Source organism: Tyto alba, unplaced genomic scaffold (genome assembly GCF_018691265.1).
Source record: "Tyto alba isolate M040663 unplaced genomic scaffold, T.alba_DEE_v4.0 Super-Scaffold_26, whole genome shotgun sequence".
Lineage (NCBI taxonomy): Eukaryota > Metazoa > Chordata > Aves > Strigiformes > Tytonidae > Tyto > Tyto alba.
The window spans coordinates 10173172-10199545 of NW_024881300.1; the positions used below are offsets into that span (position 1 = coordinate 10173172).

The 26374-nt window shown below is 36.9% G+C and overlaps 1 protein-coding gene across 2 annotated transcripts in view; it reads left to right on the plus strand.

Annotated features, from left to right (window-relative positions):
• URI1 (URI1 prefoldin like chaperone) overlaps positions 1 to 26374 on the plus strand; it is a 42348-nt gene that overhangs the window by 1618 nt on the left and 14356 nt on the right. The window contains exons 1-4 of one of the 2 annotated variants that reach the window (XM_032987168.2): positions 2793 to 2854; positions 10826 to 10860; positions 14857 to 14935; positions 17264 to 17399. In XM_032987168.2, the coding sequence (XP_032843059.1) occupies positions 2852 to 2854; positions 10826 to 10860; positions 14857 to 14935; positions 17264 to 17399 (253 nt within the window). In that variant the 5' untranslated portion in view covers positions 2793 to 2851. Of the gene's footprint in view, positions 1 to 2792; positions 2855 to 10825; positions 10861 to 14856; positions 14936 to 17263; positions 17400 to 26374 lie in introns of those variants that run through there. The other variant, XM_042797482.1, reaches the window with a different exon arrangement.

Below are 26374 nucleotides of genomic sequence, written 5' to 3' on the forward strand. Positions count from 1 at the left end.
CGTCTTCAGTGTGTATTGTTTTAGTTAAGTGTTAGTTTAGAGTAAGAAAACTGAATAACATGTAAGTGGTGTAAAAAATGCATCCTATCTGGAATACCATGTGCAAAAATGTGTGTAGTTTTGAATAGCACACTAGATCATTACTGAAATATCTATGTAACCAACTGACCATTAATATGGATGAACAGTAAGAGGATCTGCTGGAATACTCTGCATCATCCATTCTGCACAGACAGTAACCTGTTGTGCCAGTAATTGGTGATAGTAACTCATCTGCTTGGGCTCCTGCAGTTGATTTTCAAGGTGGTAGAATTTGGTGAAGTATAATTTCTCTGGTACATTAGTGTCAGTCAGGCCTAATGTGTAAGCGGATGCCTGTTGTAACTACCAGAGTTGTTACCAGTTCATGGTAAGACCCCTCTGTAAGCAAGTTTAAGACTCTTAAACAGATCTGCTGCAGTGGAAAAGTGGCCCAGGAGACCATTAATTAAGCCTCTGTTAGACTGATGTACCAAAATTGTATTTTATTATAGGGAAACTTTACATAATTTCTGTAAATTGGCTAAAAAAAAATTGAACACTTCAGCTTCAATATGAAATTATATTAAAGAACTACATATCTTGGTGCAATGGAGTGTCATGATGAAGACATAGTAGACTTTCCCTCTATGCAATGAATATATGTAATTGGATTACAACAGTATTTTCAGTTACGAAAATACTGTATTTTAAGATAGAGGAGGTAATTTCAGCTGCCTCTTCTCAGAGATTCATATTTTTCTCACAAAATTACTGAAGTTGAATGCTCATGTTTTGGTCTTAGCACAAAGATGAGGGAGAATTAGTTATGCAGTACTTTGGTAAACTAGTAGTCGTAGTATGAGTATCATAACAAATAGTAAAGTTATGTAGCCAGAACTCTACCTATATATACTGGCATTTAAGCAGGCACATATATTTATTTTAATTACTGTGATGTTGTGCTGTCCCAGTGACTCTTGATTAAGTATAAACCGATTTATTTCCATTAGTCTGAAGGCAACATTTGGTGTAATAGTGAAATACAGCATTATGTATGTGCAGAATCAAAGATAGTATTTGAATCACGGTTGATTATTTTAACATCTAGGCCATTTTATAACCGTGGTTCAGCTATGAGTGTGAGCTTTTAAGTGCTAAAGAGCTGCTCTGGAGAACACGTGAACTGAGGCTTCCTTCCTGTTTGAAAACATTAAAAGAACAGGATGTTCGTGACTTTCTATCTTTAATCTGATTGAGGCTGCAACTTTCAGGTTTAGGACCCCTGGTGAAAAGTAATTTTAATTCTTGTTTAGGACTGCTTGCCTGTTGGACAGATTTCATCTTGTTAATTTGTAGTGATAGTAAGAACAAACTGTTAAAAGCAATTTTCAGTGCTCCCACTAAAGGCACTTTGTATAAAAACATGACTTGGAATGTGTATCTTGGGGATAAATTATAGAAGAATATCTAGTAATTTTCATGATAAAGACCATCATTGGAAGCACAGTGCCTGCATAAAGTTTTGAATATTTTGTAGGAAGAATATAATGTATGTATCATGGATTACTTGCAAAAGCAAGTTGGCTGAAAATACTGCGTTAAATCTATTGCAAGTTAGTACAGGAATTATAAAATGAATATTTAAATAGGTGGATTCTCATGCTATAGAGCCTGCATTTAAACATAATATTTGATAGACATTTATTCCTACAATCAAATGAGTTGGGATTACTAACTGGTAGAAGTTGATAAGTTGGATCTCTGTGATTTGGTAAGACTTGTGTAGACAGTGAATTTACAGTAGGTTGATGGGTTCTATAGCTTCTGAGCAATGCAATGAAGATATGCGTAATGGGAGACATTACAGAACCAATTAGGCCCAAGAGACATTTGTAGAGTGCAAACACAGGCATGGAGAATCGAAAGGATTCCAGTACTAGCTGGCAATGTGGGTTTGGTTTTTTGGTTTTGTTGTTTTTTGTGTTTTGGTTTTTTTTTTGGTATTGCACTGACAAACACATTCTTTTATTTTCCTTTTTAGGAAAATTAGGACAAGGAAGTGACTGTCACTCATCATGACAACAAGCACCAATTAGATTTAGTGCTGCTATTACCGTAACTCATTGGCCACTGTATTATGACATACTCTTAATTTTTATGAATTTAAATGGTGGAGCTGTATGATCATCAATTTCCAAATTGTTTTCAAGATCATGGGTACTTGATTTTTTTTAACAGCTAAACAACTTGTAGGTGTGTTATGGGGAAACAAATTGCAAAATCCAAAACTTATGCTACTTTAAATTCTTTCCTCTTCTTCTTATATGAATTACTTCTGGAGCTGGCTGCTTCTGTTTAAGTCTTTTTCAAGTAGTATCTGTGCTATGAAATCAGCAGCTTGGCAGTTTTAAAACTGTTCCTGCAGTATGAGAAAGAGCAGAGAGACTGAGTAGGGTCTTGTATACTTCACACTGCTACAGGAGCCACTGGAAATCTGGAACTGCTTGCCTGCAGACTCAGCAGATGAGATTCAGTGTGCTTTCCAGTGCAGTGTCTCCCAGGGTATTGCACTTTTTCCAAACTACATCCAAGTTAACAGAATCTAGAGGAAGCCTGGGTACAAGACACTGGTGCAGTAGAACTTGATTTTTCACAGTAACTGTTGGAGAAAAGTTAACAGAGTGCCGGAAGCTTGGTTTGACATACTCCTTTTTAAAAGGACCTGTCTGAAGTTTCATTTGCCATATTCCTTTTCAAAAGGTACCTGGAAAATTACCTCTTCAGAAACTTGTGATGACATCCACTCCACCCTTTCCAGTGCTTTTTTGTAATGGTGGGTTCCAATAATGTTTTCTCATGTGCTGCTTTCAAGTAAAAGGGCTAATTTGGTCATTATCTGGAAGCTTTTAATGTAGTACTTCCTGTTCCTCTGGTGGTAATTGATCACCACTTTTACTTTTTCAGTCAGTATTTGTGTATGTTCTTATTAGTATGAATTAAATAGCCACTGGTTTATATAGTGTCAAGAGTTGTGAAATAAGTTAACAGATCTTAAATAGTTTTTTTTTGAATGGTAATTAAAGTCAGACTATTTGCAAAAGAGTTTAAAGAGCATTGCCTTTATTCTGGAGTGGGCAGGTTTGTATGTGTCCTGCCTCATTGGTAACTAAAATGTTTAGATGAGCTTATATCCACAACATTTAAATGCTACTAAATTGTGCTGCTTCTGTAGCTGTCTGTGGATTCTGTGAGTAGATGTAGTGACCAGGTGTTTGGGAATCATATTTAGTATCTCTAACGTCTTTGCAGGTCTCCATTCCAGAAGTTGTGCTCATAACCTGTCTTCTCAGATTGACTTGGGTACCCCTTGCCTCATGTATTTCTTTCCTCCTTTGAGATTGTGAAATTGTGTTTTAAGCTGAAGCTCCAGTGTTGCAGATGGATATGCTAGTTTGGAGCTTGCTGTCTTGAGGCCCTCAGAGCAGCAACTGCACTGAGACTTCCATTTTTTTGTAGTGTGGCATTAGGACAGTGGGCTGCACTGTGGAGTTCCTGATTTTGGGGTTCCTCTTGTCTGTTAGCATAGGCTGCAAATTTCACTGTCATAAAAAGGGTGGATTCCTCCACCACTTTTGTACTAACACTTGTGATCAGACTGCTGTGGGGTAAGAGAAAGGCAGTAACACATGCCAAAATGGTCATGTCAGATGCCAACACGAATGTGGCAGGGGAAATGCAGAGCCAGTGGTGGGTGAAACTGGACTGGCCCTTTGAGCTGTGGCCATGTTCATATCAAGTCGGAGCAGTTGCGAGCAACAGTCTCGGTTACTTGTTCAAAAATTTCGCTAATGATCACGTGAGTTATTCAGGAAGGAGATGAATTTAATTTGGTGAACAGCTTTCTGTGACTGCTTATTTCTGCCTTTTAGCAGTTTTGGGGTGGCACATTTGTGACACTGCTCAGTGACCTGGATTGGGATCCAGCTCAAAACCAAACTTCGTTGTTGCTTTTTGTTTCTTTTTTGCTCCTGGATTATTTTCCAGCCAGTGTGGTTTCCTAACATGGTTGATTGTGCAGCATCACAGACGTCTTCTAGCAGATTGTTTCGGGGTTGGAAGGATAAAACAGTGGAACTGAGTAGCTAGAGACAGGGAGGAATGACTAGTTAACTTGGAACCGTGGCTAAATGTTGAACAGCCGCCTGAAGGTATGTCTGTGAGGCAGGTGCCATGGCTCATGTCAATTTTAAGCTAGTTAACTTGGGTGTTGCTAGCAGCATAGTTGTTGCACTACAGACTACACCAAGGCTTGCAAAACCTGCTTGAGTTGTTTGGTAAGTTAGATCACTGGAGTTCCATGCTTATGTTGGTCTGTTGCTGTCTTCGTACCTGAGCTAGCTTGGATAGAGCATAGCTGCATGAATATGTTTACCTGAAGTAAGCTAAAATATTAAGTTACGAGTTCCTTAGCTCTGTCTCAAGATGGTGTTACATGACATGGATACTGACTTAACACTAGGGAAAGATGAGACCTTACTCCAGTTTGTTCCTTGCTTGCACCAGTGCAGTTGGTTGAGAGCTAATTAAACTCACTCACATCATGGAAAATGCCCCACTGCCTTTGGGATTTTGCTGGGTTCGTGTGTTGAAATGACTCCCAGAGGGGACTGACAAACAGAAAAATGGCATAAAGGTGTTGGGAACTCATGGTTGGAAGTGGAGAAGGGTGCTGGCTCGTGTAAGCTGACACTGCCTGCCTGGCTGTCACAGCGGAGCGGGCTGCCACGCTTGTGTGTGCCACACTTACTGCAAGGTGACTCTACGTGAGCTATAACCACAGCAGTGGTCACGACGTAGAATAGTCTTGTGAGGGCAGAATCTCCCAGCTGGCAAGAGACAAGGCGTTTTCTGTTTGCTTTATAGTTCTTGGATGTTTCAAGTAGAATTTTTAAGCTCTCAAAAGTAATTGTGGTCAGAACTTGGTTCTAATTTATTGATAAATAATAATTATGTACTACTTTTTCTGCAAAACTGAGACACCAACTCAAGTGTACACAGTTCATATAAAAGTAATAAATCTCTTGTTTTCTTGTAGAGAAAGGTAAAAAATGTAGTTATACTTTTAAATACAATTTTCCTTTAGAAAGAAATGTTTGACGTGATTCAAATTTCTTTCAATCTCTTTTCCTTCAGTATTCTTCCCAAACACATATCTTCGAAAGGCGAAAGTTTCCACCCAGAGGGGAGAGGGGGAATTCTGTTAATAATTTGTTGAAATGTAGTGTTTGTGAGTAGTATGATTTAATAAATGAATATGAGAGCTCAGAAATGCTTTCTTCATTTTCCATTAGATCATACAGTGTGCCAACAGACTGAAGAACTTTTAATAGTTTTATTTCATTTTTTGATTGAAAATGGGGCTCTAGGAAAAACAATTGTGCAAATGTTAGTTTTGTCTTTCTCCATCAGCAATTGCTGTGTTTTAGGCAAGTACTGTGTAGTTTCCTAGAGAAAAAAAAAAGAAAGAAAATTCATTTTAAATGTTTATTTTGTGCGTGGCTTGCTACATCCTTGTTACCATGAGATGATTAAATATTTGACCAGCCATTAGTGTTCTTCTGTAATGTAAAGTTATATTGTGAACTGGTTATTTCATCAGTAAACTTTTAGCGTTTGGGGGTGTGACAGAGAAATCTCATGCATGAGTTGCATGGCAGAGTGGATTTTGATACTGCAAACATTTACTGATGGAGGCAGCTCATGTACATGTATCAACTGCAGTAAATACTTGAATGTAAAAGGTTAAGCAGTTAAAATTGTGTGGAGTTGGAGTCATCTGAATTAGGTCAGTAGTGGAAATTATCTTGGATTTATCATGAGCCTTGAAAATGTGGATCTGCATTTCAGAAAACCAGTACATACTTCCACTGTAGTTAGTGGAAGGTTCTGAACAACAGAACCAAGGTCGAGACTGAGATGTTTACACAGTCCCCAAGGCAAATCATTGGTTTTAGACTTTATTAGACCCTTACTTTAATTACCACCTCATTACTTGCTCTGCTTCCACAAAAAGTATTCTGTACTGTCATTTTCCCTAAGTAACTGGAAATGTGATTGAAAGGGATGTTTAAAGTGAGACTAATTCAAGATTAAATAGTCACAAATTATATTATTGCTACATGTAAACAAATTACTTGCATATCTGATTTTATTCAGATTACTTTTCAAGTGGTAAATAATGCTTTATCACTTATATAGTGCTCTTACATCTTTAGAGTGCTTTTCTCACATTAATTAATCATCATTAAACACTCTGAGGTGGGTAGGTTAATACTATTATCCCCATTTTGCAGATGAAGAAATGTAGACTGAGAGGTTGTGATTTGCTCAAGGCCATATAGAAGAAACAGAATCAGAGCTGGGATTAGATCTGTGTCCCTAGCTTCTAATTTCAGAAGACTAGCCAGATTGTGAGCCACAGTTTTGAAGCAAAACTCTCAGCTGTGCATGTAGAAACAGCACGTATTCACTTGGCCTCTTAGATGCCTAACTTGCAATTTGTTTAAACGGAAACTTGGCTTTTGTGCCATGCTACATATTTCCATGTTCATACCCACAAGTGTGGTAGCCTCTCATTCACTTAGGAACTCTTCCTAATCTGATGGGACATTTCTGTTTTCATAATTTTCATTGAAATTAACTTTCATCTTAAAAATAACAGTTTCTCGTTCTTTAGACTTGAACATAACTGTGACTCAGATACAGCAGGTCTAGCATTGGTACCCAAAACTGTCTACAAGGTATATCAGGACCAGCTCTGTTGCTTATAATTTTTTATGAGCTGAGACAGAAATAAAATTCTGACTTGGCAGCTTGCCTTACTGCTGTTCAGAAACAGATGAGAGAGAAAAATTACCCTCAGTGTGCTAAAACCATCACCTTTGTAGGCAGTGCCATTTGCGTGCATGCAGTCCACCTTGAAGAACTACCTAAATAAAATAAAACAGTCTCAAACTGGAGAGAGCAGAACCGTTTGTGTACCAACTTGATAATCAGAAGCACCACAGAGCTGTTAGTAATGGGAGCTTGTGCAGAAGCAACAGGTAAGGAAGAATGAGGTGGAAGAAAGAGGTGCCCTTGTACGTGAGGGTTGAGGGCCTTCTGGGGAAAGGTGGGGTTATGTGGAACAGGTTAGAGACCTGTGGGCACGTACAGGTAGGAATCGGCTTCATGCTACATCATCCTTCACTCCCGAGGACACATTGCAAGTGACTGTAGTGCCTGGCTGCTGAATTACGAGATCTGGCTTCTGTTTCTAGCCCTGTTCCTGACTGTTGTTGGTGGTTAAGTTACTCAGCCTGCAAAATCAGTGCAGTCCTTTTCCAGAGTTCTGTAAACTTTAATTCACGGAAAGGTTTTTGAGCTCTTCGGATGGAAGATCCCAGAGAAGGTGGAATATAAATAGACAGATTGGAAAGAGGGAAAGTGTTGCAGACAAAAGGAGTTTTCTGCCTTCAGATAGCTAATGAAGTCTTTTGCTCTATGATGTGAGTTGTTTGAGGGTGATTTGGAGTGACTAGCCTGCGAGCTGCCCTGTGTTCAGGTTAGCACTGGAACTGGAGGACACCTGGGAAATGATTGTAGGTCTAAAGCTGATCCTCCTGCTCTGCTGTGACTCTGCTTGTGTGACCTAGAAACGAGATTCCCTAAAAGCAGCAGTGTACACTTTCCTTTCAATGTCTCAACCTAGTAGTAATGAGAACAGAACCAACGTTTTGGTTTTTAATCTAGAAGGAATTACGGTCTGGGTTGCAGGTGCACAGAGGTGTGCTCTCCCAGGGCTGACTGGGGGGGCTGCTGGTGGAGCTCCCAGGAATGGCTCTAATCCGCTCAGGGGCTGGAGGAGCACTAAATTTTAACAAGTTGCTTTTGGAGGAGAGGAAGGAAACGAGGTATTTGCCCATTTGCTTTCTTTTAAGACTATGGAATGTGGATCCTGCTTTAATAACCAGACTCATGATTAGGTAATATTAAGTTTGCTGCAAGAGTAGTTTAATAAATATATTAGTATGTAGATAAGCCATTGATAACCACATGCATTCACAAACTCATACATTTTTATGCCTAAAAGGGGAGAGTTCAGAGTTTATTGATACCACTTCCACTACGGTGTCTTAAAAATAATGCATAGTTGGTGACACTAGATGTCCAGACAAATTGAACTCAAATGAACAAACAAACAGGTCATTTATTTTATTTACCCTGAAAGGAATTTTCGTTCTTTAATTGCAACTCTAGATAGAAATTATGTGTGGAAGATAGACTAATGATTTTCCTGTGTTTGATTAAAGGCAAAGAATCAAAGATTTGTTTATGTGTTTATCTATTTGTTTCTTTGCTGTGATAAGACCAGTTGTTACCCAAACAGTGGGACTGACCTAATAAAGGACATATGCATAATTGATCTCCATCTGTTTTTCAATATTTATTCTCTCTATTTTTTTTAATAGAGTTCAGTTCCAGAAGTGCAGCCTGAAACATTTTTAAGGTGGTATATTTTAGCACTTATAGAAAAGGTCTCATTTTATGCTGGCCACTGAAACGAAAAGGTTTGTTGTTGGTTCCACCCTTTAGTATCCCTTCAAGAGAGATTATATCAAAGAAGAAGAATTAAATTAAAATTGATTGGTGTTATTGATTTTTCTTTTTTTTTAATGGGGATAAAGGGCGATGGAAACAGCATATGCCCCTATGCTGTTTTACCGATGGGCTGTTTTTTAAAAACATAAAAAGCATATGTGCCCAATTTACATATTTACTAATTAAAAAAGCTTCCTGGAAACATTAAGTAGACTATCTTTTGTAACCTTTAACATTGTGGCTAATGGATATAGCCTAGAAATTTTCATAGAAGGTCCTCTAAATAATGTAAATGATTATGAATATGTAACTAGTTAATATGCAGCTATGAAAGGATTATCATGTAGAGGTTAATGAACATGCTGCTCTTATGGTTTGCAGGGCTTTTCTTTTTGTGCTTTTAGCTCACTTCATGCATGGAAAGTCATGTGTTGGTAATGGAAAGCTTCCTGTCTTTTCCATCTTCATCTGTAACAGGGCAATTAAACTGGAACTTTCTTAAAGGATTTCATAAACATTTTTCCATGCTTAATTATGTTGTGTACCTCACAATGACTACCAAATCTGAAAGAATGAAGGGTGTTGACTCCTGTACTTGTTAGTGGTGGGCTTCATTGTGTGTTATTACCAAACATTGCTGCGCTGTATGACTTGCACATTTTACAGAAACTTTACTCTTAAAATGGACTCGAGTATGAATTAGATTTCTGACTTGATGTCCTACAGAAGTCTGTATGTTTACTCTTAGCCTTAAAAATCATTAGCTTGCACATTAAGGAAAATGTTTGCTAGGCATTTGATTTCTAGGAGTTGAAAGCAAATGATAAATTTAAACTTGGTTTACGTGGGATGAGTTACCTGGCTGAATTTCCTGGTGGATTATGAAATAGCATAACCACAAATATAGAGCTGATCCCTTTCATTTAAGTACTTTATTCTCTTTAAAGAATTACTAGCTCACAAAATAGTACCATTTTTTTTTTTACTCCTATATGAGTAGAAAGTGCAGGGTCTGAGATTTGTTCTACGATAGCTGCGCATATGCTAACTGAAAAAAAAAAAATTGTCTTTCATTCTGTTGTTTGGAAAAAAAAAAAAAGAATTATCTGCTCCAGTGATTTCAGTGGTACTTGAATGTATGTTATTGTTTTCTCTGCAAATTTTCTCATTAATTGCTTTCGAATGTTAGCGCTATTTTGGCTATAGGAAAAAAAAAATGAAATTTGTAAAAAAAAAAAAATCTAGAAAATGCTTATATTAAGAAGATGTCTAGACATATTTAATTGCCTCATGGCTTCATTGCATTTCATATAATTGAATGAAATTGTTTGTGTTATATTTTTGGTAACCATTATTCAGAGATCAGAATATGTTTTGAAAGACAAAATCTCCACGTAATTATGGCAGAGAAGGTCACAGGTTTCAGCATCCTGTCTGCTTGCTATAGCTACATAGTCTAAAAAAATACAATTAAAAAAGAAAAAAATATTTCATTTTAACAATGCACTTTAGTTTATAAATTGTTTTGGATCTCTTGAAAAGGCCTGTGACATAAAGAACTAAGTGAAATATTCAGATTAAAACTTCCTTTTTTTGACACCTAGAAAGAAGGGAAGCCAGCAGTCCATAATGGTGTCAAATATCTTTGTATTTAAACACCACAAAATTAATTTGTGCTTTTTCAAATTATAATGGCCAGTGGAAACATTTGTTGATATACTGATAAAGGAAAAAAATGTTTTTAGTGCTGTGGCATTCATTTGTTTTTGGTTAATGACTGAGTATGGAAGTTACATTGATGTCTTGTTATAATTTATGTTTCTTTCTTATTCTGCAAACATGTAACTCTGAAAATAGATCTGCAGATTGCACAAACTACGACTTATCTTAGATTGTGTGTCACCTAATAGTTATGGAGCAGGTATTGTACCAAAATATGAATTGAAAAGCTGTAATTTTTTCTGTGGTTATCAGTCTGCATTACTGTGTGATAAAGTGTGTTGCTTAAGAACGACCATTCACATGCTTTTGCACTGACAAATAAAAATGTATATAGAGATACCACCAAATCTGTAAACCTACTGTTATAGTTTTTGATGCATTGACATTGCAGCTGTGTTCTCAGCCTTGTTTTTTCATGAGTAGTTATCTGTTTTAATGACAGGTGGTCACTAGCTGCCAAGAAAAAATCCAGCACTGGTAAGTGAAGAATGTTTGATTACATGTATAAAATACTTATGAGTAACCTAGTTAACGTTTTAGTAAAGTATTGCTATTTATTCTAATGATAGCCAAATCCTACTAGCATGTTTTGGAGGTTATAGTTAGCAATAGCTCAGAATTGTTGCACTGTACTGTCTTTAAAATGTATGTATTTTCCACTGATATCATTACTTTAAATCACAAATACACTGAGCCTTAGTGTTTATACTTCTGTTTTAAATACCCAGCTCATTCATCATTTTTCCTCAAGTACCTTGTGGGATGAATGCTGAATTTGCCTGATTGGTGAACAGGTACTCCTAGGGTAGAATTAATTGTTCTTGTTGGTTTCTTTCTGACTATGGAGCAAGTAGAGAAATTCTGCTTCCCCTGCTCCATGTGCTGAAACAAGGTGAGAGTAATGTTTCCCTGTTTCTTGGCTCCCCACCCCTCACCCCGCCCCATAAAGTATGTGGCAACCCTTAGAAATAAATAGTTTGTTACATAAAAAAAGTATCTCTGGGCACTTTCTTCTCTGTTGGCAATCTATGGTTAATAGAAAACATGGTTAGTAAATAATAGTTTTGTATGGCATCTGAGGAAAATGTACATTTAATGGTGAATGAAATCTTATATTATGAGTTACTGTGAGATATAACAGTTGATCTTACAGATATCAAATTACAATATATCCATGCTGTGTTTACCATGATTTTACTGAGAGAACAACAGGAGCTGTCTTGATTATTGTCTGCAGGGTTATTGCAGAATCACAGCAACTGCCCCTTTAGTGGTGAGATTAAACCTTTGGTTATACACCATCAAGCATATAATATTTTAAATTTATTTTAAGAGGCTTTTTCTTCATGCCTGAAAGATCTCCAAGCAAATCATTTATATTTAGTGTGTATCAAATGTTTTTAGTTTAAATGCACATAGGCTGCAAGCACTGGATAAGAGGAAAAAAAATCAAGGCAATCTATACACATCATCATATTAAATTCTGACTATTGGCTCGCAAAAATAATCTAAAACTAATATGTTTCATTTATGTTTAAAATTCAGAGACTGCATTAATTTTCAATAAGGGAAATATTATTCAAGTGCCTACTGGTGCTGCTGTGGTGAAGTCAGGGAGAATATGCCCAGCACATGTACTTTCTCAGGAGCTTTGCAGTGTTCATGCCAATTTGGTCCCATGTGAAATTCTACATGTACATTCTTTCACTAAGGGACAGTATTTTTTCAGAAATAAACTAATTGACAGAAAGCCTTAAAATACAAACACATTTTTAAAACTTTGGAAAGTTGTGACAATTATTTCCATTTATAAAAATAGCTGATGTTTGTGGAATGGTGTGGAAGGGTTGTCTGTGGAAGGAGTCGTTGTTTGTGTGTTTGCTTTTATGCAAACTCTGGCCATGGCCCCATGAACTTGGGAGTTTGGGGCACAGAATGTCAAAAGGAAAACCTAACTTACTGGTAGCTTTTCTGTAGCAAAGCAGTTTATACAGCATACATGCAATCTTTATAAAAAATTATTTAAAATTTAGTAGCCTTATTTAGAACTTAATTGCGCAAGAGCTGAGTGCTCTTGTTTCAACTGAGTAATTTGTTCATATAAGACCTTTTAAGTAGTCAGTGACACAGAAGAATGTTAAATAGAACTGGGTGAATAACAATAGGATTTTTAAATGCTCAGCTTCAGTATATTTCGATTAAATTGTTTTCTTGTTCATTTTTTAGTATACTTCTTGAAGTATATTTCGAAAGCCATGAATCCAGTCATGGGTCTGGTATGGGATTAAGCATCTAGACATGCGTTTCCCTTTCTAGGGACGTGTTCATAGCTGGAGTCCCAATATTCATCCTCCCTTATCACTTTGGTTCCTTACTGCACATTGGGATAGAGTGTAGCGTGGGCACACCCCTGAGCTCCTGTGACCATCAGCTGAAGGTGGAGAGGGAGGTCCTTCCTTAAGTAATGTTGTTGCAGGCCAGTTAATTAAAAGGATTGATTTTTATGTTCTTTTTCTCCATGGTCCAGTTCAGGATGTGGCCGCACTCTCAGAGATTCCCATGGTGGAGGTTTGATGCGCAAAAGGCAGTAGTCCCACTGAAAAAAGAAATGTATTTTGCTCTGTAAAGCAAAACAGCTTTTGTAGCAAGTGACTTCTCCTGTACCCTAATCAGGTTATTCAGTAACAGGCAGCAGTTAGACCTTAAAGGCAGTATCTTCTTTTCAGATTAATGAAGAAATGTTGAATGACTTTCAGCCGTGAAGTGATGGGAATGTTTAATCCTGCTGCAAATAGGGAAATTCTCATACCATTCTCTTCCCATGGAGTCTCCTCTTTGCATTTGAGGCATGGGCTGGGTATGGTTGGAGTGCATCAGTGTCCATTTCTCAAATGCAGATCTCTGTGAGGCAAAGACTGGATTCTGTAGATACCATTAGCAATTGATTGTTATTGTTGACAACAAGTTTTCATTATATTGCTTCCCCCCCAAAACATCTCAGTCAATTTTGCTAAGATTAAATTTGTCCTTTCTGTTTGAAAGAAGTGAATTATGTTTTCACTTTGATATGGGCAGTGAACAGAGAAACTTGCCTAAAATATCTGGGAGAAATTTTCTGTCAAACCAAAGCAGCAGCAAGCATCTTTTGTAAATCAGTTGTATGGAATACAGTTTTAATGTCCAAGTGGCATAAAAACCTACATTCTTTCTTTTCAGGACCAACTCAGCAACTTAAAATACGAAGTACTCCAGGTATAAAGTAAGGTGATTACAGCAAAGTTCAACTATGGAAGCAAATGAGACAAAACGTAGGACTATCAGATAATTTTTCATAACGAATGCTGAAGAAGATTGTGCTTTGGTTATGAATCTAAGAAAATCAATGATAATATTTTGAGAGTTGTGTTATCAACTATGACATTCATTTTTCAGTACACTTATAGATTACTTTTCTGAATCATCCTCAGAAAACCTGTAATTTGCATCTTGGGTCGGTGTTGTTCAGTGTGCTGCTCCATGCTTTGAGTTGCCTTTTAATGCAGAATTTACTACCATATATATATTTACTATTTTGAAGTGCAAGTAAACAATATCATCAAACCTGATGTTTATATGCCAGCAACTTCATGCAGGAGCTGATTTCAGACCATCTTCAGAATGACAGTGGTCCATTAAAAGACTTTCTCCAGCCAAAGTTAAGAATGTTGTCGCAAGATAAGACTTTTTTAGGGGGAGTGTAGTTGCTTGTTTTGCACACAGAGGAAAATTCCTGCAGCAGTTGAAATGCTCACAAAGTCCTCTGAAGAGCCAGATGTCTACTGTGGGAATAATTTGTCACCAAGATATTTCTGCCTTGGGTAGCAACATGTAGCATGAGCCTTATTTACCTTTTGGATAGAGAAGTAGCATAAGCCTTGTCAGAGCTGGAAGATATGACAGAATCCTGGTGGTCAAGTCATCTTTCAGGAGTGTTGACTCTTGGTAGGAACACAAAGTTCACATGAAAATCAGAAATAATTAAAATTTTGCCCATTTATGTCAGCTCAAACCAAGATCATTAATTCCTTATTACGAGTGATACTGTGAAGAATTTGCCTCTTATGAAGTATAAACTGGATTTTCAGTTATTTTTTAAAATATTGATGGTGGTATAACTGTTGAACTTGAACATGGAGTGAGATATGCCAAATCATAGTGAAAGAACTGATTCTTTACACCATAAAAAATTTCAGAAAGCTATGCATAAGCTAAAATCATTGTCCCTATTTTAAGACATTATTCTAAAATAATCTAGCTATTATGTTTGTCATCCCAAGTCTTTTATAAACAAGTTATTCATCTATCAACCATATGGGTTTAAGAGTAAAATAGTTAATTTTTCTATATTTTTTTGTGTGTTGTTGAATTACTAGCAGAAAAACATTAACTCTTTACTTTAGACATGAAATTGAATCAACTTGAATTTGTCAACAGGAAAAAGGTGGAGAGTGACTATGAGGCTCTTCAAGAACGACTCTGTACGTTGCCTGATAAACTGTCGTACGATATCATGGTATGTATGCTGTAGAGTTCATTCAAGAAAATGGGCTAAAATTTTTAATAACTTGGCTGTCGGCACTGCTGGTGTGGTGTTACTCAGGTTGCCATGTAGTACTTTGTCATGTTACATTTATTATTATAATACTTAAACCTTTGCTTTTGCTTCTTTCTCTTTTCTTTAAAATCCATTATAAATTACAGTGTTTCTTAAATCTGAGAACTGATGACATAAAAGCTAACACAAAATCTGACATGTTTGATAAGTAAATCTATTGTATAGAAAACTATAATTATGACTGAATTATGGTACTTAGTCATTTCCTGAGAAGAAAGTGGCTGTAGTATTTCCTGATTCATGGAAATAAACCCTAGAACATTGATTTTTACATAAAAAGGTGCTGCTAATTTTTGTTCCACCGATCTTCACATTGACTTAGTGGTCTTTTCTGGTGCTCTGAATCTTCCCTAACAACTGCACAGCTCCCTATGTAAACGTTACCCTGCTGGCTTGTGCTCACCAGAATTTTGATCAAATTGGCTTTTCTCTCTTTCTTCTTTGCCTCCTCCCTTCTCAAGTCCAATTCAGGATACATCTTTGAAGGGAGGGAAGTTGTACTGTAAATAACTGAACGGCTAATTTCAGCACAAAGTGCCTCCCTGGCAGCCTGGCTCAGCGTATAGAGTTGAGTTGTTAGTAGGACAGCATTGGAGTACAGTTACCATGTGGGAAAAGAGTGTTTCCATTTGCTCTGCTCATGATTCAGCTCTGGATTTTATGTGTGTAGTCCATTTACCATGTGTATATGTGTGGCCACAGGATGTAAAGCAAAAAAATTGTGTTGTTTCGAAGCATAGAAAAAACCCTGTTTTTAAAAAAGCTAGATAGGGCTTATTCTTAGTTAAAGCAGCAACGTCGACTCACATCTGTTATTTTAAATGTATATAAATAGTTCCTATCCTGTTAGCCAAATATTTTCATATGTTTTCAATTTTGCTTTCATCATTTTGGGGGGGAAGAGTGAACAGGCAAATGGTGCAGTCTGCTACTTGAAAACCAAGTCAGGAAGGGTACACATGTAGGAAAGACACATTCTGCATAGTCTTAACGTCAGGATCCTGCCTGCTGGAAAACAGTTTCAAGCATTGGTACCCTCCTGGATACTGAAGCTAGGGAAGATTGCTTTCCAAGGAAACAGATCCACTGGTCCAAGTGCTTCGCTTCAGCACAAATGCGATGAGAAAGCAAGTGGCTATCCTGAGGAAATTAAGAAGGCGGCAGAGGAATAAAATAGAAGGAAATGATACAAACTGGCCGAGACAGATCTCTTTTTACCCTAAGAAAGAGAAAACTTGATGAGGATGTGGTTCTTGGCTTTTTGCCACCTCCATTTTAACTTTGATTTTGGTCTCCTAATTTCTTGTCAATTGGAGCCCAAAGGCAGCCAGGCAGGTGGCTGTAGGTCTGAGGGCGAGAATGCGAGGGGCTGGTGCAGGAGACAGGAGTGAGGGTGGCCACGGCCACCGCAGCAGTAGCACTTGCCCAAGCACTGTTTGTAAAGTGTGGGCTGTGGAAGGTGTCTTAATTCATCAAAACAATGACCCGTACCTTGTAATATGTGTTAAAGCGGGGGTTACCCATTCTAAGAAGCACCTCTAGGTTATAAAATGTATTTATCACCAGTGTACTCCTGCCTGAAGTATCCTGTTTTTGTGTATTGTTAGTGTGTCAGGAGAGGCAGTAGAGGACGGGCGTTGCTTGGTGGAGCATCGCTGGAAGGTTGAGGTCTGCGTACTGGTGAATGATGAATCAAAATGAAGTTAAGCATGGTCTGTGACCCTGCCAGTAGTCCCACAAACTTCCACTGAGGTTTCTAGGTACTTACTATTAGCAAGACAGATATTGAGAAAAGCAACTAATCTTTGAGTTGACCATACCTATTTAAAAATTTTTAAAATTTTAGCAAAATTAAACTTGCTTTTATTATGAAATGAATGCAGTCTGTGTATAACAAATACGTGACTCACCTATGTGATAATATTTTTATTATCAAGGCTTACACATTAGGATTAAGTGAATTTGTTTTCCATGTGAGCATTCAACTGTACTATAGTTTTATGTCACAAAAAGAACTTGTCTAGTTAAATACCACTTTTCTGATTTTGTAAGATGGATGTGGTCATTTGAATATTTATGAAGAGTTAGTCATTAAATAACAGCTGTAAAATTTTTATTTCTTTAACTCTGTATTTTTTTTTTTTTAAAAAAAACTAAGACCTGAATAACTGTCTAGGTTTTATTTTTATTAGTGATTTTCAGCAGTTTCTTCTGTGCCTTTGACAGGTACCTTTTGGTCCTCTTGCCTTCATGCCAGGAAAACTTGTCCACACCAATGAGGTTACTGTTCTGCTTGGGGACAACTGGTTTTCAAAATGCTCAGCAAAGCAGGCTGTTGGGCTGGTTGAGCACAGAAAAAAACGTATGTATGTTTCCTGAACATAATTTAATAGTCAAAATAATGTATCTTTGTATTAATATATAAAATTAGTAGCACCTTCACTGTTTTTTTTTTTTTGTGAGCTCACTAACAGAAGTCTCATTCAGATGTAAGATCAATTTCGCACCTTATTTTCTATCTTTACTTGATATTTTATTGGATACGTATAATTTTTTTTAAACATCTAACCAGAGATTTTGGATTTTTTGATACATCAGCCTAAGTTACCAAAATTCAGGTTTTGATGTAAGGTGTTAGAATACAAGATCAGTCAAGATTTGTGCATTTGTTTATTATACACAAAAGTAAAAAAAGAAAAACTAAACTAAAAACCCCCTTTCACTTTTCTTTAATGTGAGAAATGATGTATTCTCTTCCAGAAAGTGAATATCACATTGCTCTTTTGCTCTTAGTTACCTTACTCCCTATATTGTGTTCCCTTGTCTCGTCTCTTATTTCTTTGCTGCCTTGTCCTGTTTTTTTTGGTTTTTTTTCATTTGTCCATATAATTTTCTAGCTTTCTTTTCCCTCTACACATGTTTTACTCTTGCTTGTTGTTTTTTTTTGCCTCAGTTTCTGCTCAGCTGCTTTCTGCCTCCTGCCCTCGATGTTCCTATCCATCAATGTGGAGAGATCCACTGGATCTCCCAGATGAGGTGCTGTTGGTGACCACCAAATTCTTCTTACATTGCAGCACATCACAGAGGCAGATAGGCAACTCCTGGTTTTGTTTCCAGCTCTTTTTAATTGTTGATGAGATCTTGACTTTGAAGAGTGAGGACCACCAGCAAGTAGTGTGCATGGCACACTTTGGAACCTCTTTATGTTAGAAAGAATGGGAACCTGAAATATTCGATGTAAATGTCAAGGAAGGAAAAACACAATAAAATGGAAAATAAATTGGTACCTATTAGCTCTTGCTGTTTGCTTCAGATAAGCATTTGAGTAAATTTTTTTCATATTGGTTTTACCTGTAATCTGTCTCATTCCTGAATGAGTGCTCACTGCAGCTTTACCCTGTGTATGTTACAGCTACCACAACTATTTACACTGGATTTTTGTTTGAGTTCAGCTATCCATGTTGCTGCTTCCATCAGAATACCTCAGAGGTTCCCCATCTGAATACAATTTTTTTCCCAGTTCTGTGCAAGCAATATTTGTATGCGGAGTTGTGTTTTGTTTTTTTTTTTTTTTTTAATAAAAATTCATTTACTGTATTACTTTAAAATATTCCTTTATGAAGAACATTGCCAAAAGTGTGTAATTTGTATTTTACCTATTATCTTTCTTAATCTGTTTCTCCTGACACAACTTTGTGATTTTCTTTCTTACTGAACTGAATCTATATTATTTATTGTGACTTTTGCAAGATCATAGGTCCATATCTTTTTCCTTGATCATCTGATATTTTTACTCAGTGCTGCAGAATATTTTTGTCACCATTACATTCAGTGAAATCATTTGACCTTTGCATAGTAGATGTTTGAACATTAAGTAGTCTACTGGGAGACACACAATAAATGCTGGATTCTTTCCTTTATGATCTTTTAAATTGCATTTAAAATATGAACTCAGAAATACTAATTTCTTTTAAAGCAAAATAGTCATTGATGCTGGATATAAACCCTCCATTCAGCTGATAGTTTGCTTCAGCTGTGTGATGGCTGCCAGTGGGAGGCTCCAAAACACTGATACTAACTAAAAACTTTTTATTTAAAGGAATTTTCAGTTTTGGATGATAAAAAGCATATTAGTACATATGATTCTGAAAAAAAAATATAATTCTTTCATAGATACATTTTCCTCCTTTACAAAATAAAACTGACTTAAACTCTTTCAACCATTTTCATGCTTAATGAGGGCAACTTAGAGGAGATTTTATTAGTTTATTCTAATTGGGAAAAAAGTTATGTATGTGGGAATCATGTTGACCATTGCTATGTAATGTGAATTGGCCACTTGTGGCACAGATGTGAAAGGCTGATGTTTCACAAGTATTAGTTTAAAGTCTCTTTTGTATATTGCATTGTAGCTATTTTCATAGGTATGACTTGTGATTTCACTGGTGTTTTGTGAGCATAGGGGCTTCATAGTTTACAGGGTGATGTATATTGGTTGTTATCATTACATTGACACAACGTGATTTGATTTTTAGTACATAATCTTCTTGTATGGGACATAAATTTCGTGAGTAGGTCACAGTGGAAAAGACGGCTCGCTTACTGCAGGGGATTACATTGTGAGCAGTCCCGAGTGTCCTGTGTACCAGTCAGAAGGTCCTAACACTGCAAAGCTTTTTTAAGCATGTGCTTAAGGCCAGTGTGTGCTTAAAGGCTTTGATACATAGGAATTGGGGTCTGAACAGAGCAAAGAAAGGCTTATGCTGAAATTGCTTCACGAACAGAAAGCTGGCAATATTTGTTGATGGTTTGTTTCTTCAATGACCTACATTTTTTAACCCAGTATTACTCTGTTTAATTTAGATGGTTATTTTTTCGTAACTAGCTGGTCAGATCTGTTCAGATAACTGAAATTAACTTGATTAGTATGACACTAATAATTCAGTGCTTTAACAGAGATTAAGAGTTACAAGGAAATAAATACAAGACATATTTTCATTGCTAACCATATCTGAGTGGTGAGGCATGGGAGAGCATCTGTTCAGGGTTTAAGTTTTCTAGTGGGACTGGCTCTTAAGTAGAAAAGGGTAAGAGATTCTTGTAACTCACTTCTGAGCGCTGTTTCTTGCTCGTTCCAGGGCACTTTCTTCATTGCCTTTGACTAGTTTTGTGTGGGTCTGCCCACTGAAGACCAAGGGTGACCCTTTTTGCCTTTGAGGATGCCACTGCCATAAAAGTTAGCTTAATCAAGGTTCACAGAAAGTTTTCTTTACAGTTTGATTCCTTCTGTGTATGTTGGATGCACACAAGAATGGACAATATGGATTTGCATACTTAGGCAGTAATAGTGCCAGATAAATCAAACAGTATCAGGGAGTAGAAAGCCTTGGAAGTTAGGGGTAGCAATAAGAATGTACTATATATATAAAAGCTTTAAATATTACTTAGTACTAATTAGGTCATTCTATTTGTCTTAGTAGTTTTGTTAAATTTGCCTTTTAAAGGAGAACGAGTGAAAAAATGTTTCCTTCCTTTTGACAGAGAAATGCCCAGCCACAGCAGGTTAATTTCTTGATTAAAATTTATTTAATTGAAAGGAATAATTGAAGATTGCCTGAATTTCAAAAGTAAAAGCACTTTAACTGACATATCTGTAGAAAGCCCTATTTTGGGGACACATTCTTGTTTGCTTGCCTTTTGATTTAGATGCAAACTGTTCAGCATTGTGATTGGTTGAAATGTGTTTGGTAAAATTTGGGACAGTCAATCATGTCAGATGTTACTTTTTCATAAATTATTGATCATGTCTTGAATAATGCTTGAATTGCAATAGATCTTTAATTTGCTGTGTATTTTTGTGACATGCTGGGTGCTCAGTTCCAAAACTGTTAAAAAAAAAAAATCTGGCGAAGTTTATGGAATTGCCAAGTATGTTTTTAATTGTTTTAAATTTGTTGCAGTTTGTTAAACCAGGTAGTACAGATAATGGGAAACACTTTACACATATGTTTGTGTGTAAAAATGTAAAGAAATAGTGAAGTAAATTAAAGGATATGCACACCAAATTCCATTATAATAAAAGAAATTAGCTTTTTAAGTATGTCACAGTTTAGCACAACAATAATGCAATTGTAGTTTTTTTCTCTTACAATTATCTTGCTTAAGGTACTTCATAATATTTCTGTTCTCCTCAAGGCAAGACTGTATTGTCTCAGAATTCAAAGAGGGAATAAAGATTCTTTTTGTGAATATGGGATTATATCTTTTACATGTTTGTGATGATATAAATTACATTTTTTCTCTATATCAGTAATCGCATTAATTCTTTAAGATGGGAAATTTTTCATTACAATAGTCCCTGTGGTAGTTACTACAGAAAGAAATTAAATAGATTTTTCTTGTAAATATTTGTGGATTAATTCAGTATGCTAGGTATTCCAAGTGTCTAAACACTTTAAAAGGTGGGAAATTAAAACATGCACACAGTAATAGGAGTGGTTTTATTGTGTTAAAAAATTTATCAGATAAAAAAAATCCCACTTAAAGGAGAATTGTTGAACTACTTTGCAATTGTGTCTTCAGTATATGTAAGAATACCCTTGCAGTGTCAAGCTGCAAATGAATTCATGAAATGAAAAATACTGATTACATTAACATACAGTATTGTGATAGTACCCAATTGTAAATTGCAGTATGTAACCTTTAATACAAATATTTGTGTCAATCAAAATTGACCGATAGCTTAGTATACAGGGTTTAAGAGATACCATTGTTTTTAATAAATAAGATGATCCAGGCGGATGAGGACCAGTTTGAATTTGTTCCTTATCAGCATTTCCAGAAAAAAGGATATTGTCTCCAAAATATATGATAGGGAGGCTTTCCATTTCCCATCTCTGAATGAGTGAGGCCTTTAGAGGTTTTAAGGTTTTATCCAAGGGTGAAAATAACTTCCTTTATATTCTAAAGAATATAATACAAACTTGCCTACTCACTTTTTGGGGGGGAGATAAATAAAAAATGCAGGCAGTGTTACAGAGAAACCTATCTTGTTTTTGTTTATTAAAAAAAAATATTTTTCTTCTGCATGATGGAGAATTTTTTTTCACTGTGCTTTTGAACATTTTTTTGCCATTTTTTTGCAATTATCACTTTTTAGTTTGATAACCTCCATCAGTTCTTTCCCTAGCCTTGTTAAGTTAGGAGCTGATTCGGTGGAGTGCTAAGTGCTCTAAATTTGCTCTGCAGTTCCCAGGAGGTGTTTGGTTTCTCACAGGACCACAGTCTAGGTATTTTAACCAGAGCAGTGGAAAAAAGTAAGGAGAGTAGACTTCTTTCTGTAAGTTACATTCTGTAAGTTACTGTGATGCAGAGAAGCCCTTACCTTTTTATAATTCTTACTGGGCAACAGAGGACTTGTGTGAATGCCACCCTCCTTCATTTAGGAGGAATTTAAATTTATTCATATAATTTTAGCAATTACATAGGTGTGTGAACCTAAAAGAAATGCATTGCATTTACTTTGTGTTCCTAAAGCCAAATGATCTATACAAATTTTCACAGAAGAAAATCCAAATTACATTGGTTTTGATACCAAGGGAATATGGAAAACAGAATGAAGGTTGTCTTTAAAAGGTGCAAAGCTACTGCACAAAGGGTTGCATTACATTTTAAAGAACTAGTGCAGTTGCTGTTATAAAGAATTATGTTGTTGGAAGCTCAGAGAGAGCTTAAATCCATATACACAAAAAGCAGACAGGATTCTCTTTTGAATCGTAAAACAAATGCATCTCTAGAAAAAAGAACAGAAAATAATAGAAAAGCAGAGAAGTGTGTTTTGGAAAGTTCTTCTGCAGAACTGCAGATCTTACTTGCTTCAAGTAACCTGTGATAGTTTGTTGGAAAATTATTGGCTAGAAAAACAGTTTGTTGCTGGTTAAGTACATATTTATTGAAATGCAGTTAAAAATCATCAGATCATTGGTCTACTTATGCAGACCCCTAAAAGCAAGAAAATAAGTAACACACTTAAAATAGCATGCCATAACTCAACCCATTAATCCATCTCCAAAGAATTCAGAAGTGGAGTATGTGCATTAGATTGCATGATACTTTACTTCGGTAATACTAACATGCTCCATTAACAGACTGCATGATAAGTATTGTTTTGCTCAGGGGTCATTCTTAATTGTGCTAGAAATTGCTGATCAAAGATTTTGCATGCAGAATGCTGTTCTGTGGTTCCCCCGTGTAGCTTCCCTTCTGCCCCCGCAGTGGGATGGTGGCAGCCCAGCATTTCTGCGGTGGGGAGTGAGAACCGCTGAGGTTCTGCCTTCAGGTGCACGTGCTGGGTTCTCACTCTGGAGGAAGTGAGCTGCTGTCAGTAATTGAGGTTGGTGGTTGTTGCCTGGCTTGTATAAACACTCTCTATATAACCATCTAAGATGGTTACCTTCTACTTGAGAAACTGTTAGACAATGAAGAGATCTTGACTCCAAATCTCAGTTGCATGCAGAATTCTTTGTTATACTTAATCTAAACTTTCTGTCCAGTCACCCATCCTCAAAGGATATTATTTCCTAACTTTCCAGTCTTTTTCTTCAATGCTGTATCCATGAGACTACCCCAAAGACTAACTGAATTTAGCAAGGTAGACCAGGCTTCAGCTTCATCTCAGTTTGTCCTGTTTCACAGTCTGACTTTTCAAAATAGATCAACCTGTTCTCACTATTCTTGTCTGTTCTTACTATTTAAATCCCAGTGTAACACACAGTTTCCAGAAGTAACTAAAATAATGTCTATGATTCCCCAAATCCTTATAGACAACACTCCAAGGACATTAATGTCAAACTCAGATAATTAAAATTTGTATCCAGCCAAGCTAATTAACCCATTAAAGCCAAAACGCAGAGATGAGAATTTTTGTCAGTTTGGTGTTAGTATATTGTCATGTCTTGTAAAATCTGGCTTCAGCGGACTTCATTTCAGCAATGTGAGATGTGCTCCCCAATTATTTTTTTCTCTCTACCACTGTATATGTAGCAAGCAGAGGGCTACTTCTTAAAAATAGCTAACATAGTGTAAGGAAATCCAGTCAAGTCCTTTCAGACTAGTAATGGAGCTGGGAAGGAATGATCTAAATGTAAAGAATTCTTGCCGCCTGTAAATATTCAAAGGTGCAGAGGAAGTCTACATATCCTGATTCAAATTCCTTTTCCTTTTGGTGATTCTGGAACACTAGTCCTAGAGACTGGCTCGTCTGTGGCGCTGAACTATCTTTCCAAGTGGTTTAGCTGAGACATGTAAATAGGAACTACTCGGGTTCACCTGAAAGCCATGTCAGACTTTTCTCAGATTATTGGATGTGACAAAGTTGGACAACAGCCTCTGGTTCAATCCCTCTTAAAAGGCTATAAGAAGCTTAAACCAAAGGGTAGTAAGAGGAGGAGACTATGGAGCCTCTCTACCGATATTCTTCTGGGGGTCTTGATGAATAAGCTACTCGCTGTAGTTTGTAAAGTGAATTGTTTTTGCTAGATATGTTATATTTTAGAATTCAGTGAATGATGTTGGTGGCTCTTAGGATGCACAATAGCAAGCTTAAAATACAAAACCCTGAGCTTCCCCTGCAGATAGGTGCAGGAGCCCTCCTCCTGGAGTCCCTTTTGTCGCTGGGGGGCCCGGCCCCTGGCAGGCCTCTCCCTGGCTGACTGGGAGCCCAGGCTTGCCACTGGCCGGGCTGACTGGGGACACAGGCTTGGAGCGTCGCCGTTCCCGGCTGTCCGCTGACGTGCCGTGTGGCCCAGGGCAAATCACTTAAACTGTCCGTTTCTTCATCTGTAAAATAGGAGAGAGTAATACTTACCTCCCTTGCAGGGCGCTGGTCAGATTAGTTAATGCTTGTACAGCGTTTTAAAATAAAACACGGTGTGTAACTGCTCAGTGTCCTTACCTAACAGAGCAAACCAACGCACTCCCGTCCAGAAAGCAGCATCGCAAACTGGTGCTTCAGAAGCAGCGTAACCTAGATGGCTGTTGAACATCATTTAGATATACAGGCAATGACTGAGACACTCGTGGTATTTAAGAAACAGCTGAGCATCACATTTATTATGAGTGTAAAATAAAAGCCTGAGGAAAATTGGTCTCAAGCTAGACGTTTATGTATATCGAGACTACCTTCAAGAGCTGAAAGCACAGATGGGAGCATTTTGTATGAAAACTATCACCGCCTCTCTTTGATTTGGACTTTTGAGGGTGCATTATCCACCGAAGAAAGCTGTGGACGATGTTGATAGGAATTAACTGAAGAATAAAAGCTGCATGAGAGAGCTGATCACTGCTGTGTCCGATGGAGGACGAGGTGGCTCTCGAAGGAGTTGTGTAAGGGGAGCAGGAACCTGACTGCGCGGGGAAGGAGCTGTGTTCTATGAAGGGTGTGTGTTGGCAGCGCTTGAGATGTCACGTACTTTTTGAAAATAGTATTTCATCCAGTAGGAAATGCAAATGCAGAGCATTTTTCAGGGAAGAATCTTAAGCTATTTCTTAGGAACAGCTTAACTAATGGAGGTGACTGCACATTTGACACATAGGCTGTTTGGTTTAAAGGCTAATGCTTTTGAAATACCCCAAAAGTCTGAGCTGTGTCTTTGTGCTTCTAGTTGGAAAGGATGGACATTTGCTTGAGCAGCTTTTTTCTAAATTGCATTATTTTCTTTCTAAACTATTTACTGCAGATATTTTTAGGGAATTTTATTCAATACACTGTGACATATCAACAGGGGAAAAAAAAAATGTATAATACTGAATCTGTTAAAATTAGGATGAGAGTAATCTCACAGGCTTGGTGGTAGTTGTGTTTTGCCTTGGCTGTTTCATGCATAATTTATTTCTGAATGTGCAGAGGGGGGAGGAGGGATCTGAACCTGTTCGTAGAAGTCCGAGTCACTAAGTAGATTTTATTTTGTAAGTAAAACTACAAACTCATTTTGTCTACTTGAGTGCATTTTGTAATAATTTTGTGATTATTAATATATTTTTCACACAGCCTTATCTGAAAGGCCTATCATTGTAATGCAATCTCTGAAACATTTACAGCTGCATACCCTAGCCAGAAAATTGTATGGGGAGTAGCTATGTATGTACTTAAAACTTTCTAGGTTTAGCCTGTAGACCAGAGAGATACTTCATCAAATACTAAAGTGAACAGGCAAAAGGAGACTTAAAGAAAAGAGTAAGAATAATGAGAAAATACTTGGAAAATAGTTTTTCAACTAGAATATTTTGTGATTAAGTTTTCCCTCGTTACACATTCCTGTCTGTAAAATGGGAATAGCA